Here is an 18,197-nt window from a genome sequence, read left to right on the forward strand (position 1 = left end):
GGGGTTTCTCTTTGAACATCTAAAGGGGCCAATTCGATTGGGCATGTTTCTCTGAGAGTGTAATTGCAAATATGGAACCCGGCAAGCTGATGCAGAAGCGATAAAGGTGGGTAGCTTTCCACTCTGTGGAGGCACCTCCAAACTCTCATCGAATGAAGGGTATGCCAATTGAGGTAGGGGATACACCCACCTCGTCAGATTTCCAAAGGTCGAGTGGAGACTGGCACAACTGGAGACTGCTAAGGCTACCTTGCAAGCGGAGGAGAGTGCTATGATAGTTGATGTAATTAAGATGGACCAACTGAAGCCATTAGGGAAAAAGGGAACTCATTTTGGGGCCCTATAAGAAATTCACTATTTTTTTATTTATTTCTCTCCTAAAAGACCTCAAAAATAGTAAAATACGGAAACGTGGCTCAAAACTGTCAGTAAGGACTACAGAACTGTCAATTCAAAAAGGAATAAGAGAATCTTTTGTCTGACTAACACGATTTTGCATTAAATATCTCCTTAGATTTTTTTTTGTTTACCAAAGATTCCGCATCTCTTTTGCCGACGTGTGCAGGCCTTTCACAAAGAATCCATCACTGAACTTGGTGATTGCAAGTTTTCAAAATATTCACATGGATACTGCCACACTTCCACGATTCATGTTACAAAACGACTATGAGATTGAAAAACAAACTTCGCAACCTCAAAAGCATAAAAAATGGTCGATACTAGTGAGCCACTATCTCAGAAGAAGCGATTACACCATCTTCACATTGACTTAGAAGAACAATATGCTCCAGCATAAAAAAGACGAAAGGATATGGTGCTGAATGCTCAACAGCGAGAAAATATGAGAAGAGAAGGGCTTCAACATATTGACTTATGGTGCGATGGAAGCATATATCCAAAATGTCAAGTAAAAAACTCTACACCTCCATTTGTCAATCCCACCACATTACTGAGGTTTGCCAGCGATGGACAAAATGGACTTCTTGGTTATATTTCAGCGCAGTCTGCATTTGCGGAAACGTATAAAATGATGTACCTACAAGAAAAGGGGGCCAAGATGCAGGAGATAGCCATTCATGCAAAATTGGAGCAGCAGTTGCAGAATGAAATTGAGGAGCATTCAAAGAGTAAAAAAGAGTTGACAAGAGCAAGAAAGAAGAGAACCGTGCTTGGAGACAGACTACGTAGCAGGAAGATTAAAAACATTGCAAATTTGAAGGCTGGGACTGGTGGATGCAAGCGACGAATTCAGGAAGCAAGGTTAGATTGAAATTTATCATTTTGTATACTCAAAAAGGCTCTCAAATGACTATATCTATTTCGTCGATTATCGCAAAACAAGAATGGAGGTGCTGAATGATATAGGCATATTGTGTTGTTACTACAGGAAATTATTGGAGCCTGCAAAAGAAAATATGGACCCGAACCTTCTTCCTGTTAAACAAATGAAAGGATTGCTTTCTTGCGGTGTAGCAAAAGGTTTGATTGAGGAAAAAAAATACAAAACAGTCAAATGCAATGTTGTAGAGGACTTTGTATCCAATAATCAAGTTGATGGCACTATAATCCAAGAGGCTCTTGATGTTAGTGGAGTTAGCAGGAAGGGATATAGTTCAATTTTCCATGCGATATCCTCAACTTTGAAAGATCAAAGGATTAAATGAGTTTTACTGCCAAATCCAGCAACCGTGTGGAGGATAAGAGGTCATTTGAATGAAAGTATAGATGAATTTATTGGGCAATATATCCATATTAAAGAAATATTTCATGGTGGTAAAGGAACCACTGTGTATGATCCTTGGAACAATATATTTGTAGATCTACGACAACTTCAAAGAAGAATGGTCAAGTTTTATGGAATAACATTTGAGGAGTGCAAAGGCATTTTGAAATTTGTTATCAAACTGGATGAGTGTAAGGTTGTAAAGGAAAAGAAAATGGAAAGAGTTACTATTACATTGATGAATGGAGCAATTGATACATCATTGACTGAAGCGAGTTCGAAGTATTTTAGTGTGCAGTCAGAGAAACACATATGGTGGTTAGACTCGTTCCAGGTATGATCATTTTTTGTTTTATACTTGATTTTGGTCATTGTTTTCAAATCTGTTATAGTAAGACTTTTGTTTTCTATAATCTGGTAGGTGAAGACCGAAGACCATGAAACACTAGATTGGGTGTTTCACCACACGGAAATACCAAGAATAATCAAAAGACAAGTGCAAGGCGAGAATCTCCATGTTGCAGGAAAAGGTGATTTTCAAGTAGAGTGGCACATGGCCGGGGATCTTAAAACACTTAAGTGCATGTATAACATTAGTAAAGGAGGCAACTCAAAGTCTCCTTGTCTTTACTGCAAAGAATCAGCTCAAGTAATGGATTCAAAATGGTGGAAGAGAGCACCTAATAGAGATAAAGTTGACCCTGACTTCAAGGCCATTCTGGACATTCCACTATGTAATGTTCACATTTGCACATTGCATGGTCTATGTCAAAATTATTGAGAAATTGGTATTTTTATATATTGGATTTGCTTGGAAACTCCGTCCCGAAAAAAAATAGAAAGGATGCTCTTCAAGCATTGGAAAAAGTGTTCTCCCAAGGCCTGCCGATCGGAACTCTCTTTTTGATCTTGATTGGAGTCTTTTTCTTCTTTATTGGCTTGATGTCGACTGTCTATTTATCAATGCTTGCCTCTGTTGCTTGTCTGGGAGGGGTATCCTTTTCTTCAGCTGTCTCCACCTATTCCTCTTCTTGGACTGTGTGGCCTGATGCAATCATGGGTGGCTCTCGAAACCTTATGAGCTTGTGTTTTCCATAGCCCTCCAGACATTTGGGCTCCTTAACACCACATGCTAATGCATAAGAAGTGTAAGACAAAAAGTAAGCGGCCCTAGAGGCCTGCTTATTCACATAATCTCCAAATATATCTATGGCAGACAACCTCTCTATCAAAATGATCTTTTCCTTTTGCCATGAAAGAACATGTCCACCTAAAGCCCTGGACAAACATTTTAAGAAGTAAACAATGGCTTCTCCATTGTTGCTCAACTGCCTATGGTAAATCAAGATCTTGGCACTGCCTAGATCATGAATATAATGAGCTAGGCCTGACATTTTGTGAAACCCAACGGGCCTGCTTCCACTTGATCTCTGGAGGAATGTGTCATCCTCAATTTGTAGCTGCCACATATCAAAAGATTGGAGTGAGACAATACACAACCTACAAAAACAAAGTTAAGCAGAAGACAAAGTATTTGATTTGAAGTACCTTCTCATTTTCATCAGCAACAAACAGTTCATCTTTCCAAAGATTTATCCCTCTCCCCTCTTGTCCAGCCTCTTCTTTAGGCTTTTCTGTGTATAGTGCTGAGAGATTCATAGCTTCCTGTGTGAGCTGGAAGGCAGCTTCATCTGGCTCTTGAAACTTTTTAGCCTCTTTGAAACAAAATGTAAGGGCCTCTACAGGATCAAAAATTGTTTCCAAAGCCAGTAGTGAATGGTCATCCTCTATGCCAACCTCCTTGTCAAGCCTTGAAGCCTGGGCAATAAGGGAAATGGCATAGTCCTCCCTCAAATTGAACATACACTCTATATCATGGAGGAAAACATAATCTTTTCCACCAATCAAGACACTTGGAAGCATGGGCACTGCATAGTTGCTGCTCTGAACATCAAAATCTTCAATTGGCTCTGCTCCCCTCAGAGTTTTTGTCCTCAGTTGAACACGGTCAAGAGCAGCCACTTGCAGCCCCTCATCCTGAAGGTTGATATCTTCTTCTTGCTCTGCCATTTTTGTGACCAAAGAAACATCCTCCTTTTTCTCTGCTTCAGATGTGTCTTCTTCTTCAATCTCCTGCCCTTGTTCATCCAAAGACTCCTGACTGGAGACAATGTACATAAGGAATGCCATGGTTTCCTCAAGCACTCTGCACTTTCTGGTGTGCAAGTTACAATTGAATTTATATTGATCAGGCAGGCTATCAAATCTTCTGTTCACATGGTACCTCAGCCCGTCAATGGAGACAATATGATTTATATGCACAAAAACCTTTTCTCCTTCCACAATTCTTCCTGCCTCTGTCAGTTCTTTGAAGGTATCCCAACAGTCTGAAAGAAAATCTTTGTGATGCTCCAGTACAGAGCTCATTGTGAACCCCATGTTGAAAATACTGTGGTATATATGGAAGTTACTCTGAGCCTTGCATTTGTGAAGAAACTCAAATAGGGGCAAATCTGGAGACTTGTCCTCTTCTGTTCCATTTGTTTTGTGATGGAAGAATCAGCACTCTGCTCCAGTCTCTTCTTTTTGCCTGTTCAAAAACTTATATACTATGAATTCTATATGCTGACATATGCAATCAGTGAATGCATTGGATATCACCAGATAATTCCTTCATGAGCTCTCATGACTCACCTCTGGTGATTGCTGTGGTCTAATAATAGCAGCAGAAAAGTCCAGCTTCCTCTTGAAAGGTGGGGCCTGGGAGCCAGCTGTTCCAAAGCAAAAACATTTCTCATCATCAAGGAAGAATTCCACAGGGCTAAAGATAGCAAAACAATGAGGTAGAAGTGAGAACCAAATCAGACACAGGAATTTGCAGCAAAACGCGATGGGGGACCATTTGGAAAATATAAAGCACTCTCCTCGCATTTTGTTGCAAATTCTCCAGTTCTGCTCATATGCATGTCAAATCAAACACTAGGTTCATCTCATTGATTCCTCGACAGGATGATCTCATATGCAAGAGAAATGCTGGAGCTGAGTGAAGCTTTTTATGATGAATGTGTCAACAACAGGAATTTGCAGCAAAATGCGATATGGGCTATTTAGAGATTTATAAACGACTCTCCTCGCATTTTGTTGCAAATTTCTAGTTTCTATTCATATCCATCTCCAATCAAATTCCTGGGTGATTTTCCACATTCTTGGACAGTATCAATTGAAAATGTAACAAGAAGGGTGGAGCTGAGTGAAGACATTTGGACATCAAAAATCCAATGGATGGAAGAAATATATGTCAAAAAACATTGAAAACAATCTAGAATTCTGACCTTTTTTTTCCTTTTCCATGCTGTTGGAGTTGCACTGGTAAATCTCCTGCTCTTTCACTAGCTTGAACTCTACACTCTAGGTAACCTGGAGATCTGGCAGTGGTAGTAGTCTTCAGGCTGGATGGAGTGTGCTGGGTAGGAAAGGATCAGAGAGAAGGAAATGGAAGATGCGAGGGTCATGGCAGGGATGAAAGATTGGGAGGCAGGGGAGGGAAGAGTGGTTGTGGAATTGATTATGAAATCATGAATGGCACAAGTTCCAAGGCATAAAGTGTACCTTTCACATGTGCCGAATTTCAAACTCCAAAAGATCTGGGTCCCATCCACACGTGTGAAAAACTACATTCCACACGTGTGGGATTTAGAAGATGCCTTATTTGTATTTGCACTTATTTGTGGTATCCTGTTTCAGACCTCTTGCCCTCCAGTCTCTGCTCTCTTGCCTCCCTACCTCCATACTCTACAACATCAGCATCCTGTCTAGCAGCACAGGTTTATCCTCAGCACAGGTTACTCATCAGCAGCACAGCACATCCACAGATAGATTTCAGGTCAGTAACAATGGGTTCTCCCCTTAGTCTCTGCAATCTTCTTGCCTACAATAGAAACAATCCATCCTGCATGGAAATGCATAGACTCAGTCCATATTTTATTTAGTTGTCAAGACATAGAAATCATTGTAGGAATGCAGATCTTCAAGTGTGATATTTGCATGTGAGGGTAAAACTGTACTTATGGGTTCTTCCTTCAATCTGTGCACACTTCTTGCCTTCCATAGACTCAATCCATCCTGCATGGTTATGCAAACACCTTCAAATGACTGAAGGCATATTCCAGCATGCTGCCTCATGAATTTGCAGGAAAACGTGAGGAGAAGGCCTTAGGAATTTCAAACAGGTGAAATCGCGTTTTATTGCAAATATTGAAATGTTGCTTCATCCACCCCTGTCATTCTGGTTTTGTGACTTCCATAGCTATCCATGGCTATACTCTTCTTGCATAAACTCCATTCATACTGTATTTACTTGTAGAGACAGAGAAATCACTGTAGGAATGCACCAGCATGTCATTTCAGGAATTTGCAGGAAAACGCGATTTGGACCTGTTAGGAATTTCAAACTCCTCGTATCGCATTTTATTGCAAATTTTTCTATGTTGCTTCATCCACCCCTGTGATAGCCTTTTTTTTGTCAAAACATGTTCTCCATGTCTGTAATCTCTTTCCAATCCTTTGTATGCAGTTTTTCAGAGTGATGGCAAGAACCAAGTCAACTGCAAGGAAAGTTGGCAAAGGGCCAGGGCTTGCAGCAATAGCAGCTGGGGCAGGTACCAAGAAATTTAGTGTGCCTCCAAAGGGAAGAGCTGCACATGGCAGGAAGGGTAAGCCAATGAGCCTGCTCAAGCAAAAGGCCAAGAGATTGAATCATGGTGCAGGTGTGCTAAGGGAGATCAGGAAGCAACAGAAAGCTATAGGCTTTGCAATACCCAAGGCACCTTTTCAAAGACTGGTGAGAGAAATATGTGATAGTTGGCACCTTGGGTTCATGTGGAATAGAACTGCCATTCTTTCCTTACAGGAAATGGCAGAGGATTACTTGGAAAAATATTTTGAAGATGCAATGCTGGTAGCAGCCCATGCTCACAGGGTGACTTTGATGGCCAAAGACTTCAACACTTTCTCCAAAGTGAGATGGAGGTATGACAAGCTTGTTCATCCTGTGGAATGGCAGGACATAAAGATGAGAGACATATTGTTAATTCCACCTACAAGGAAGTTGAAGGTAGATGAGGTTAAGGTATTGAAGTAACGCACTCAAAGAACACCAGAGGGAAGGCTGCTTATGAGGAGTCACTAAAGCAGCAAATAAAAGAAACAAAATCTGTTATAGATGTGGAGACTGGAAAGAGGGAGCTGCAAATACATAGAAGGTTGCAGGAGCTGGGCCCTAATATAGTTGTCCATATTGAGGATGAATTTTCAGTGAATGATTTTGACTTGACAAAACCATGCTTGGCAGCATTGGCTCATAAGAATGAGTATTGCTCAGATACTATCATTCTTGCGATGCTCTAGTAAGTGTCTATTATTTTACATTTTTTGCAAAACAATCCTCCTTGTACCTCCTTTATACCCTACCCTAATTATTTTTTGGTCCTATGCAGCATGATGAGAAGCTGGCTTCACCCCTCTATACAGCATATAGTCCATATTATTGATCCTGCCATTTCTTCTAAATTAAGAGATGCAAAGGAAACTCCCATTAGTATTTCCAGCTGGTTCAAACACTGCAATTTTGAAGTAATTGATGTTTTGCTACTTCCATACCATAACAGGTATGTGGGTGACTACTTCTTTTAAGATTCTTCTTTAAGATTGGGAACTCTTGTAGCCTTTGATTTCCTAATGCTTTTTTCCTTATGCAGTGACCACTGGAGTTTTGTTTCTATTGACATCCAGCAGAAGCAATGCTTTCTATTCAACTCTCTTAAAAACACACATAGAGAGCTGAAATTGTAAGTGCTATGTGTGCTTTTTGAACTTAAAACTTCATTATTTTGATATCATACTAACTAAATTATACATATTGCAATTGTATTAGAAGGCTTTTAGATGCATTGGATCACTATCCTCCCAATGTGTCTCTTTTGGATTCAATAGAGCCAATAAGTCTAGAGGTAAAAAGTCGTTCCCTCTACTGATGTATATTTCATGCTATGTCTTTGAACTTATTGAATAATTTTGTTTTGTGCAGATGCTAACAGTTTCTAACATATCTTTCCAACTGTACAGACACCACAAGAAGATGATTCAAGTAGCTGTGGATGGAGAGTGCTGATCAGTGCAAAATATCTACTTTCAAGCTATTTTGAGAAAGAACAGCCAGACCTTGTAAGAAAAAATAATTTTCATTTAGCTTGAAGATAATTCATAATGATACAAAGTGTTCTAAATTATCGTCTGCCATTGCAGATGAAAGAAGATAGCTTCAGCTCAAACTATGTATATAATTTTAGAGCTCATACAATTTGGAGGTTTTTGAGCTATGCCTCCCCCAAACTTATTGTACCAGCTACTGTGGAGTTGGGTGAGAGCTCTAAAGTACAAGAAGGTGTCATACACCTTGATGCCACAGATGAAGCACCTAATGCTGAGGACGAGAAGCCACAGGAGCAATCACCCAGTGCTGAGGAGGAGAAGCCACAAGAGCAAGGACCTGCTGCTGATGTTGTTGAGGAGAAGATGGAGCAGCAGCAAAGAGATGCTCCTAGGGCAGTGGAGGAGACAATGGAGCAACACCAACATACTGTACAGGACAGGATGGAGCAGCAAAAAAAAGATTCTCCAAAAAATGTAGAGCAACCTCTGGATCAAGCTATACATAAATAGAAAATGGATGTCAGAAATATGTTCTACATGTTTAACTAAACAGTTCTGTACAAAATCTTACTTGATTGAATACAAAACCTTTGTTTATGGAGTCTATGTTATCTCAATTTTTAAATTTTCAATGTCTTTGCATTTTATTGAGCTCTCTCTTCTTTTGAGCAATTGCAAAAAAGAAATATGAATCAAAGCGGTAAAGTAAACTAATAGCAATGCTTAATGAGACTAGGATAAATCAGATGGTGTATCTTTTTGTTGTTGTAGATAAATAAAAAGTCGTTTGAAATAGAACCTTCTGTCTCAAATAGAATGTCACTGTGCAATTGAGCTAGGGAGCAACATTCTCTTAATGAGATATTGACTAGCACATCACCATTCTCAACAACATCAATATCAAGAAGTTTATTTTCTACACCAAAAGAATCTTCATCTTGATCCATTGGGACTAGTTTTGTGCCTAGCATTCGACTGCGCTTGTAATAAAAAGAGAAAATAAAATTTTGTGATGCAACCATGTACTTCAGTTGCATAGAAGGTTGGACAACCTCACAAAACACTGAACTACATGTCTTCTTATCCCAACCTTTATCCAAAAATTGTGGCATGCATGCCGAACTTGTTGCTTTAACTGTGAACATTGTTTTTGAAACCTTCATTGGAAAGGTATTAAACAAGTCCACAAAAACTGTGAGAGGCATGCATAAAGAAATTTTTACTATCCTAGTGGCAATATTGGGCCTCAGAGGTTTCTATACTTCTGTGAAAAGCTTCGCCCTATATGCCTCTGTAACACTAGAATGTGGGTGAGGCCAATCCACTGAATTCCATGCCGGAAGGTCTTGTTTTATTAACACACCATGTGTGTTAGCTTTGTCCAGCAACTAATAAAAATGATCAGTAAAAATTATACCCGATTGAGCTAGCTCTGTTGGACATCGACCTTGGTATTGTTGTTCTCCTATCGATCCATGCAAAACATCTATAAATCCCAGAATACAATTGATGTTTTGCCATGTCTCATATGATGAAGGATATAAATCTGAAATAAAACAACACAAGAATGTCAATAAGCTAAGAGAGAAAGCTTCATCTTAAAAATCCATACACCTCGTAAAGAAAAAAACCACAATAGAAAAATATACAATTAGGCCTGTGTTGCGAAAGATTTTTTGGATAGTCTCGCAAGACAAGTTCTTTATACATGTACACGTGCTGAATCAAAACTTCTTTCACGGATATCTTCCCTCTGGTGATTTTAAAATCTCGTACTCTTCCCTTCCATGATGCCAAGAAAATGTTTTTTGTCTGGGGTCTTTTTCTTTTGCTAGGTTGCATGAGCACCGATGCTCCTTTCGAAACACTAAACCTTTCCCAAGTTCCTTCCATTTTGACTGTACTTGAATTCTCTACCGACGAAATAGAAGAAGCATTATCATCCACAGAGCGTCTTCCACAAGAACGGCTGTGGTTTTGATTCACCATGGAGATTTTCTGAATCTGTAACAATAGCAAAGTAATGTAACTAAGATAACAATTTGAAGTTTCAAGAAAGAGAAAGTGGGCAGACAGACAGTTGACGAGAAACATCTTACTCTACACCAAACAGGATCAAGGGAGTAGTTTTGGAAAAGAAAGGCTGCTGGACAATGAGGCAATGGTGTAGAATGGTAGACCTTTCGAAGGAAAGGCGGCACAAGATTTCAAAGTTCAAAGGAAGGTGGAAGCGGGAAGGCCCTTGTCAGATAAAATGTCAGTTTAGATTCTATCTTCTTGTCCAAAGATCTTGTGAGAATAAAAAACCAATCTCCACATTAATGTAGCACGCTTGTACCCACATAAAGTATTGTTTCTTTTTTCTATTTTCTCTTATTTTCGTGAATTTTCAACGTTACGTTGGCCCTCTATTGATTGGTTGAGAGCTTATTTTTCTAAACCGTAAAAGGCCCCAAAATGAGCTCCCTTTTTTCCTAATGAGACAATTGGGAGGTTGACATTGACCATTGAGACACTTGACGGTTCTTTGGTAGACATGAAATCTGTTGATGCTGTGGCTAGGGATCAAGCAGAGTTCGACCTAAAAGACATGGCAATAATGTGTGTAGAAGACCCCAGATGGGATTTGTAAAAAACATGTGGGGGAACAAAAGTCCTATTTTGTTGAGTGTTCCACCACCTAAGGTGCCATCTGTTGATGCTTACACATCTAATCTATGTTTTATTTGTATAGCTTGTGGGTTGTTGATGTATGATGCCAAAGCATTAGGCATTTTCTTGCTTCCATGCAAGCATGCATACCACATGTACTATTTTGCACACATTGCTACCAGCTCAGACCAGTGTATGGACAAACAATGCAGCCAGATAATTACACCAAAGATACAGTCGTTGGTTCTCTTCGATAATTGTGATGCATTGTACAAAAGCATTTATCAGGGTATGTTCCCAAATCATCCAACTTGAATTTGTGTTTTGTATCCTGCATGCTCTAATTATGTCTATGGTACCTATCTACCTCTATGAGGTGCAAGGTACATGCCTGAAAAGTTGTAGCTATTTAATTATCCATCATGTGCTACCTAATAGGCCTATCCACACTGTATAATATGTGATATCACATACTTTACACATTTTAAATATACTTTACACATTTCACTGTATAGTACGTGAAATGTTGTCATTAGATTACATACTTTACACATTTTATACTCGAAACAACAATTATTGATATGTGAAAAATGATAAGCAAGGAATTAAAAAAATGATGGAAATTGACGAAGGAGATGGAGAGGAAGATGGAAGAGTACACACTAGATTGCCCTGCCCACCACTGAGTGCTCATAAAGGACAAGGTCTGGGAATTGACTATGATGAAGATTTGGTGTCAGCAGACAGTAGTGACAGCCTGAATCGACAGGATTATCGATCCTAGTCAAACTGGTCTTCTAATGTGACCTTTGAAGACACATTTCCAGAACTCCCCAAAGAAAGAACACTCGTTGCCAACCTCTGGCAGTCGAGCCTTAAAAGGGGCTCAGCAACCCTCAGACAAGACAGACTTTCTCCCACCTTGAGTGAAAAACCAACACCACAGGAAAAGAATGGATGCGCATTGCCAGATTTTAGAGTTGGGAGGGGAGGCGCTATCTTACTCGGCTCTGCTGCTCAAAAATCTAGAGGAGGGTTCTTCTCCCTCCCAATGAGAAAGGAGCTTACTACTCGCTTTGCCAACTCAGGAAGGACAGAGGAGGCCAAAGAAGGACTTGCTGCCTCTACTTCAGCCCCCAACCCATAAGAAATCAGAGCCCCCCAGAGCAATTCAAAGCTCTTCGATCGTAGCAAAGGAGGTGAAAGAGGAACCTTTGGAAACTACCGAAGCGGAAGCGACGGACCCCAAGGGGGAGAAGAAGAAGGAAACAAGGAGCCCCTTCACTGCCGCGTTAAGGAAAAGAATGACTCACAGACCTAAGAAGACAACACCAAACCAGTTGAAGAAGAAGAGGCTACTTGTGGTGAGGGCCAAGAATCTACAAGAGGTAAGCAGATTGCTGCCTTCATCAATGAAGACTTGCTTTCTGATTCCATTGAATGGCTTAGTACCCATGCATTAATTGGTTTCCTCCTAGGGCCTAGACCTCCTCTAGCCTTCATCGAGAATTGGATGAGAGCAAATTGGGTAAGACGGCATTAGTGTTACCAATGATAGATTTCTAAGGAAAGGTTTTTTTGTCTTCCTATTTGAGTCTCCAAGCATGGCCTACGAGGCTCTCAACTGCACTCTCTAGACTATCAGACACCAACCTCTCTATCTAGAGAAGTGGAAGCACAACTTTAACCCTGATCTCCCTAGATCCACTATTACTCCTGTGTGGGTAGAGCTCCCAGATCTGCCTGGCCATGCAATGTGGGCACCAGACATTTTCTCACTGTGGATAAGTCTGAGGTGGAAGTTTGAGGTGGCAGCTGAGACAAGTGGATCTTTTGTTCCATGGCCTACATCATTTCATCTTTTAGCTTCATGGTCATGGCCTCTAGGTAATCTTCATTTGACGTTTTGGCAGTGGACTTGGATTTTCCCTTTTTAGAGCGCTTAGGATCTTCCATAATCATTGTTGGTGTCAGAGTCGATCATGCCATTATGTATGTCAATGGTGGTTGCATGAGCAGCACTGAACGTTTCATAACTGCTAATCTTTTTCATGTCTTTCTGAATTTTCTTCCTTAGGCCTGCAATGAACCAGGCCGTGAGGTACTTTGCATCGGGACGTGGGTCACATTTGGCAATTAATCTTTTCACCTTGCCCAGATGCATACACACATCTTCTCGATGTCCTTGTTGAATCTTGCTTAGTTGGAGAGTGAGATCATCTTGTAGTCTCTCCGTTTGAAAGCACCTCTTGAACTCTATTTGAAGCAAGTCCCATGTTTTCAATTCGTAGAAGAACAAAATATCATTCTTTGTCATCATATGTTGTCTTTTCTTGTTTGCTTGTTTAGTATACTTTTCTTGAGCTCTCTTGATGGCTTCAGTCACTTCTCTCATGATTTGATCATAATTTCTTGTAAAATCATCAGCAGCTTCAATCTTTTGACTAATTCTTGTGATAGGAATCGGTAATAACTTTCCATATATTATTTTGAATGGAGCTCTTCCTATAGGAGAATGGATTGTGTTGTTATAAACAAATTGCAATAGATGCAAATACTTATCCCAATTCTCACCTTGCGAATCAGCATATATTCGTTGCATATCCAAGATAGTATTATTGGTTACTTCTATTTGTCCATTTGCCTCAGGATGGAAAGCTGAAGTAAAATCGACTTTAGTGCCAAGATTTTCAAATAAAGTCCTCCAAAAGGCACTACAAAACTTGAAATCTTGATCTGATACTATAATTTTTGGTAATCCATGATGTGGGAAAACATACTTCAAATACATGTGTGTAGCTATGGTGTAGACAAGGTCTTTTTGCAAGGCAAAAATATGCTTGCCTCTACTAAAGCGATCCACGAAGGACTAAATCATATTATTTTGATTAAAAGTCAAGGGAAATCTAGTAATAAAATCCATGGATATTTGTTTCTAGGACTGTGAAGGAATAGGCAAAGGCATTAATAGTCGTGCTGTTTTTCCTTTGAAACTTTTAATCTTCTGACAAATCAAACACTCAGCAACATACTTAAAAATATCTTTCTTCATCAAAGGCCCAAGAAAATGTCCATCGATGCCAACTCCCATGGATTGTTCTCCACTTGCTCGGCATGCGACATCAAAATGTTGGAGGAATCGGACTGGATGTCCCCTACCATTATATTTGGGAAGTTTGAATTTGCCTAGGGGGCACCCGCCTTGATTGTTATTATTTATGCGATTAAAGAAATTATTACCCTCCGCATCAAGGTCTATATCCCCATCATCGTCGTGACGATGTCTATCCATGTTGTGGTGCGGAGGAGTTAAAGGGATTTCTTGAATTTCAAGGGTGGAATTGGGGTAGAGGATTGTTGGAGGCGGTGTTGCAATGGAGTTGTATGCAGATTTGGATTTTTGGAGTCGGAGGCATTGACCGGAGCGTAGTTGCATGCAGATTGGGTGAGAGTTGCAAAGGATGTCTCTACCCCGCAAGTGTGGGTATTGAGATGTAGTTGTGTTAGGAGGGTTAGCGACATGTTAGTGCTGTAGGGACCATCGTGTTAATAATGTGCCTAGGATTGTCCCACGTGTGTAGGGAAATGTGCCGATGTAAATGGATCGTCAATCGGAGGTCACGACATAAAGATATGAGCAAATTAGTGCGAAACAAGGCCCACATGGGGGCGCAAATGAGCGAGTGCTAGGGATGTTGAAATGGTGTGCAATGGGCTAGAAAAATTCCCCGTAGCGTGGTGTTTCCATGACATGTGAAATCATGGTTCAAACAGGGTCCAGTTTGGGTCCCAAACGGGCGAGATACGAAGTGTTGAAGTAGGGGTAAAATTGGCCTTTTTTGGGGGGGAGGGGGGGGGGGGCCTTGGTCTTAAGGTTTGGTGTGATCGGGCTTTAAGTATAACTGAGGGGTAGTAACTAACTAGGGTAATTCTAGTTAGTCTAACTAGCCTCTTATCCTAACTATCCAGTTATTGTAACTGGATAACTACTTTGGCTAACCTAATTGGTTGCATTTAGTTAAACTAACTAGAGTTATTCTACTAACTTAGTGTCAGTTAATCTAACCTAACCAGTCTATAACTAGTCTACCCTAGGTTATGCTAACCTAAGTGTAATGACAAAATATGAGGGCACAGCTAGAGAGCACACCACAAATGACTAACTGTACACTAGATTTAGTTGAAAATGTAGAATATATACAAACCCATTTAGGGTTAGGGTTAGGGCATCTAACCCTTTCCTTTATAGCATTCTATTGGGTTAGTGCTATGCACATATGATCACATGATGGTGATATGCACACATGATTACATGATGTTGAGCGTGAACTCTCAACACCTTCCCTCAAGATCAACATCATGAAGTAGGCCGATTGATTATCACAGTATATTGTTGTTGGCTTTGACTCATCAAAGTAATCTTTTTCTGGCAATAGTCTTCTAAGCCATATAGCCTCACATGCACCTATAGTGAGTGCTCTATATTCTACTTCAGTCGAAGGCAAAGAAACAGTTGGCTGTTTGTTTAACAACCGTGATATAGCACCTTGACCAAGGAAAAATGCATATCCTTGTGTCAATCTCCTAGTCTCATGATCTCCGACATAGTCCCTGTCATAGTATCCATGCAACCGTGGATGACTTCCTCTATATTCTATCCCAAACTGTCTTGTATCTCTGATGTATCTCAAGACTCTTTTGGCTACATTCCAGTGAGACCATTTTGGATTTGCCATAACTGTGCAAGTGAGCTTACTGCATAACAAATATATGGCCGTGTGATAGTCAGATATATAAGAGATCCGATGAGTTGCCTGTAGTACCTGTCATTGTCTGTAGGCTTTTCTGAATCTTTTGTAAGTTTCAAACTCTGTTCCTTAGTGGGAGTGGCTGTAATCTTGCAGTCTGCCATATGAAACTTCTTCAGGAGACTATCAACATACTTGAGTTGACTCATGAATGTGCTATCTGAATCTCTCCAGAACTCAATTCCAAGACAATAGTGCATAAGTCCAAGATCTTTCATGTCGAACTCTGCAGATAAGTCTTGTTTTAGTTTTTTTACGACGCTATCCTTGATTCCTATCACAATCAGATCATCTATGTACAAAAGTGCAATAGTAATATCTTCCCCTTGAATTTTCTAGTAGAGTGTATGATCTGCATTAGACTTCATATATCCCAAATCAGCAAAATACTTGTCGATTCTGCTGTACCAACTTCTGGGTGCTTGCTTTAAGCCGTAGAGACTTTTCTTGAGATGGCAAACCTTATTCTCTTTTCCTGGCTCAACATAACCTACTGGTTGTTGCATGTAGACTTCATCATCTAGATAACCATTGAGAAATGCATTCTTGACATCGAGCCGGTACACATTCCATCTACTGAGTGTCGCTAGTGATATCAAGAGAATGGCTTTGTACTCTCATCGTACCCCAGAGAAGTAGAGCATCATCAGAAAGCAAGGTACGATGTGCATCATGCCCATGTCCTCCACCATGAATCCATGGTACCAAAGGAAGAGACACAACAAGTATAGGATGAGGAAGATCGGGCTCTACTCCACAAGGGTCAGAGGAGTCTCCAATGAGCACAGCTAGAGGAGAAAGACCCCCTAGCATGCATGGTGACATCCTAAATGTGGTCACTCTCTAGTGCTAAGATTTCCTCGATCCAATCACGCACCTATTGCCTGGTAAGAGTAAGGCCCAAGATCCTACCTACCACTCCTTTATCATGTCCCCTAGTAGGAGTAAGTCCCAAGATCCTACCTACCACTACTTTATCCTGTAGTGATTGGATTGCTTGTTTCACCTATTTCTTATCTCCTGAAGAGAGGACCTTGAAGGGAGTGGGAATCGAGGGTGCTACCATGAGAGCACCACTAGCCAAACTAGGGTCACCCCCAAGAAACTTCTGCTACAAGATAATGCAAAGAACCACCACTCTGAAGAGGCCCAGGGTGTGAAGGAGAAGATGAGGGAAAATCAATGGGGAAGGAGAGGGTAATGACCACCAAGGCAAGGAAAAGACACCACCAAGAGGAAGCTTTGCAGGAATCTCAAACATCGAGCAGCCCTTTGAGGCGAGCTTGCCACTCCAAGGAGTCCTTGAGGAGGTGCAAACAACCCGAGTTCGCGACCCTCTACAAGGGGGAAGCCTCCAAATGGGGCTGCTCTCCACCTTTTGAAGCATCCTACTAGCATGGGTTGGTGAGGAGGGCAGGGAAACTGACTAAGAGCCATGGGTGCCCTTGGTGACCAATGCCAGCCATGTGGACTATAGTGTGGGATGGGCACGACGAGCCTAGGCGCTACTAAAGCACAACCCAAGGCTACACAACAGGAGAGGGAGGGTCGCGATGAGGAGGTGAGGGAAGGCATGGTGAAGCAAGGGGAGATGCAGAGGGGGAGCCGAGGTCGAAGGCGATGTAGGGGCAGTGATGGAGGAGGGACATCAAGCAATGATGATAGAAGCGATTACAGAAGCTATATCATAAGATAGATTATTAAAAGATGTTCACATGGCCACAACATGTTCATCGTGCAGTCACATTATTATATCCTATGTGTAGTTTCACTTGCCATTCATTCCTTGGTCTTTTATAGATATTGAGAAATTCATATCCAAGGTTATGGAATGCCCTTGGTGCATTAAAACAAATTGGAAGGCACTGAGGCTTCTTAATCACAATTATGTTTGCTCACCCAAAATACATGGGGGCTTAAATATATTGAACATTCGTAAGGCTACTCTTTTGCTTACTTTTCTGGAGAAGCATCAATCATGGACACTTATGCTCTCATGCCTATTTGCTTCACTCCATACTAAAGCTTTTGGCCATTGGATTCCTGCTCTATCGGATGTTATTTTTGGGCATATACATGGCTCTATTCCCTGTTGTCCATTTTCTACTCGCCTACTCCATGATTGGCGGCTTCTTCTGGAACAATTGCACTGGTCAGGTTGTCCTCCAAATCCTGCAAATTGACTATGTTTAAAGTGTATTCATCCGAGTCATGTTTTTGATCCCCCATTAGCTCATCTTCAACCTAGAAAGGCTTATTTCCTAGGTATTTTCTACATCGATTGGGTATCTCCATGGTGGATAATGTGTTGGACAATCATTTTCTTACACTTTCTTTCCGAGAAGCCAGGAGGCAATTTTTCTTGGGGATGCACCAAAGGCCTATTAGAGGAATTCTCACTACCATGCTTCTCCCATTTCAGCCTATCCCCGGGTAGTTTACTGATCTTTCTCTCATGGATTGGAAATTTGATCGAGGCATTCTTGGTTATTCTCCTTTTTTCATTTGCCGATCTTACAACTAAGAAAGCTTATCATCTTCTACTTCCACAGCCATGGATTTAGGAGCGTGGCCTTCTCATTTGGCATGTTGACAAACCTCTTGTTTGGTGGAGGGTTTGTCTTGGCCGCATTTGGAACAGTAAGCTACCTCTTAGACAGAGACTTTTCTTATGGTGTTGTTTAGTGGGCGCACTACTAGTGGGCTCTTTCTTGGCTGCCATGTGTATATCTTCATCAGCTTGCCCATCTTGTTCACAAACTTCACAAATGTGAAGTCCACCTCATGCACTAGCTTCCAACATC

At 40.8% G+C, this 18,197-nt stretch overlaps 1 protein-coding gene across 1 annotated transcript; it reads left to right on the top strand.

Moving 5' to 3' along the window:
- Positions 1 to 1,019: 1,019 nt before the first annotated feature.
- On the top strand, positions 1,020 to 13,320 carry LOC147887147 (uncharacterized). The gene is made up of 3 exons (XM_087394234.1): positions 1,020 to 1,260; positions 1,388 to 1,479; positions 13,235 to 13,320. The coding sequence occupies exons 1-3, from the start codon at positions 1,028 to 1,030 to the stop codon at positions 13,318 to 13,320; spliced, it is 411 nt and encodes a 136-aa protein (XP_087250360.1). The 5' UTR covers positions 1,020 to 1,027.
- The last annotated feature ends 4,877 nt before the right edge of the window (positions 13,321 to 18,197 follow it).

The sequence above is a fragment of the Dipteris shenzhenensis genome, chromosome 23 (assembly GCF_047967505.1).
Source record: "Dipteris shenzhenensis isolate YYH24624 ecotype China chromosome 23, Dip_SZ_1.0, whole genome shotgun sequence".
NCBI lineage: Eukaryota > Viridiplantae > Streptophyta > Polypodiopsida > Gleicheniales > Dipteridaceae > Dipteris > Dipteris shenzhenensis.

Excerpts from the sequence above, each read along its gene's own strand:
- LOC147887147 (XM_087394234.1), top strand. The coding sequence starts at position 1,028 with ATGATGTACCTACAAGAAAAGGGGGCCAAGATGCAGGAGATAGCCATT. Across the intron at positions 1,261-1,387 it reads CGACGAATTCAGGAAGCAAG|GAAATTATTGGAGCCTGCAA; the intron begins GTTAGATTGAAA and ends TTGTTACTACAG. Across the intron at positions 1,480-13,234 it reads TTCTTGCGGTGTAGCAAAAG|GATGGAAAGCTGAAGTAAAA; the intron begins GTTTGATTGAGG and ends CATTTGCCTCAG.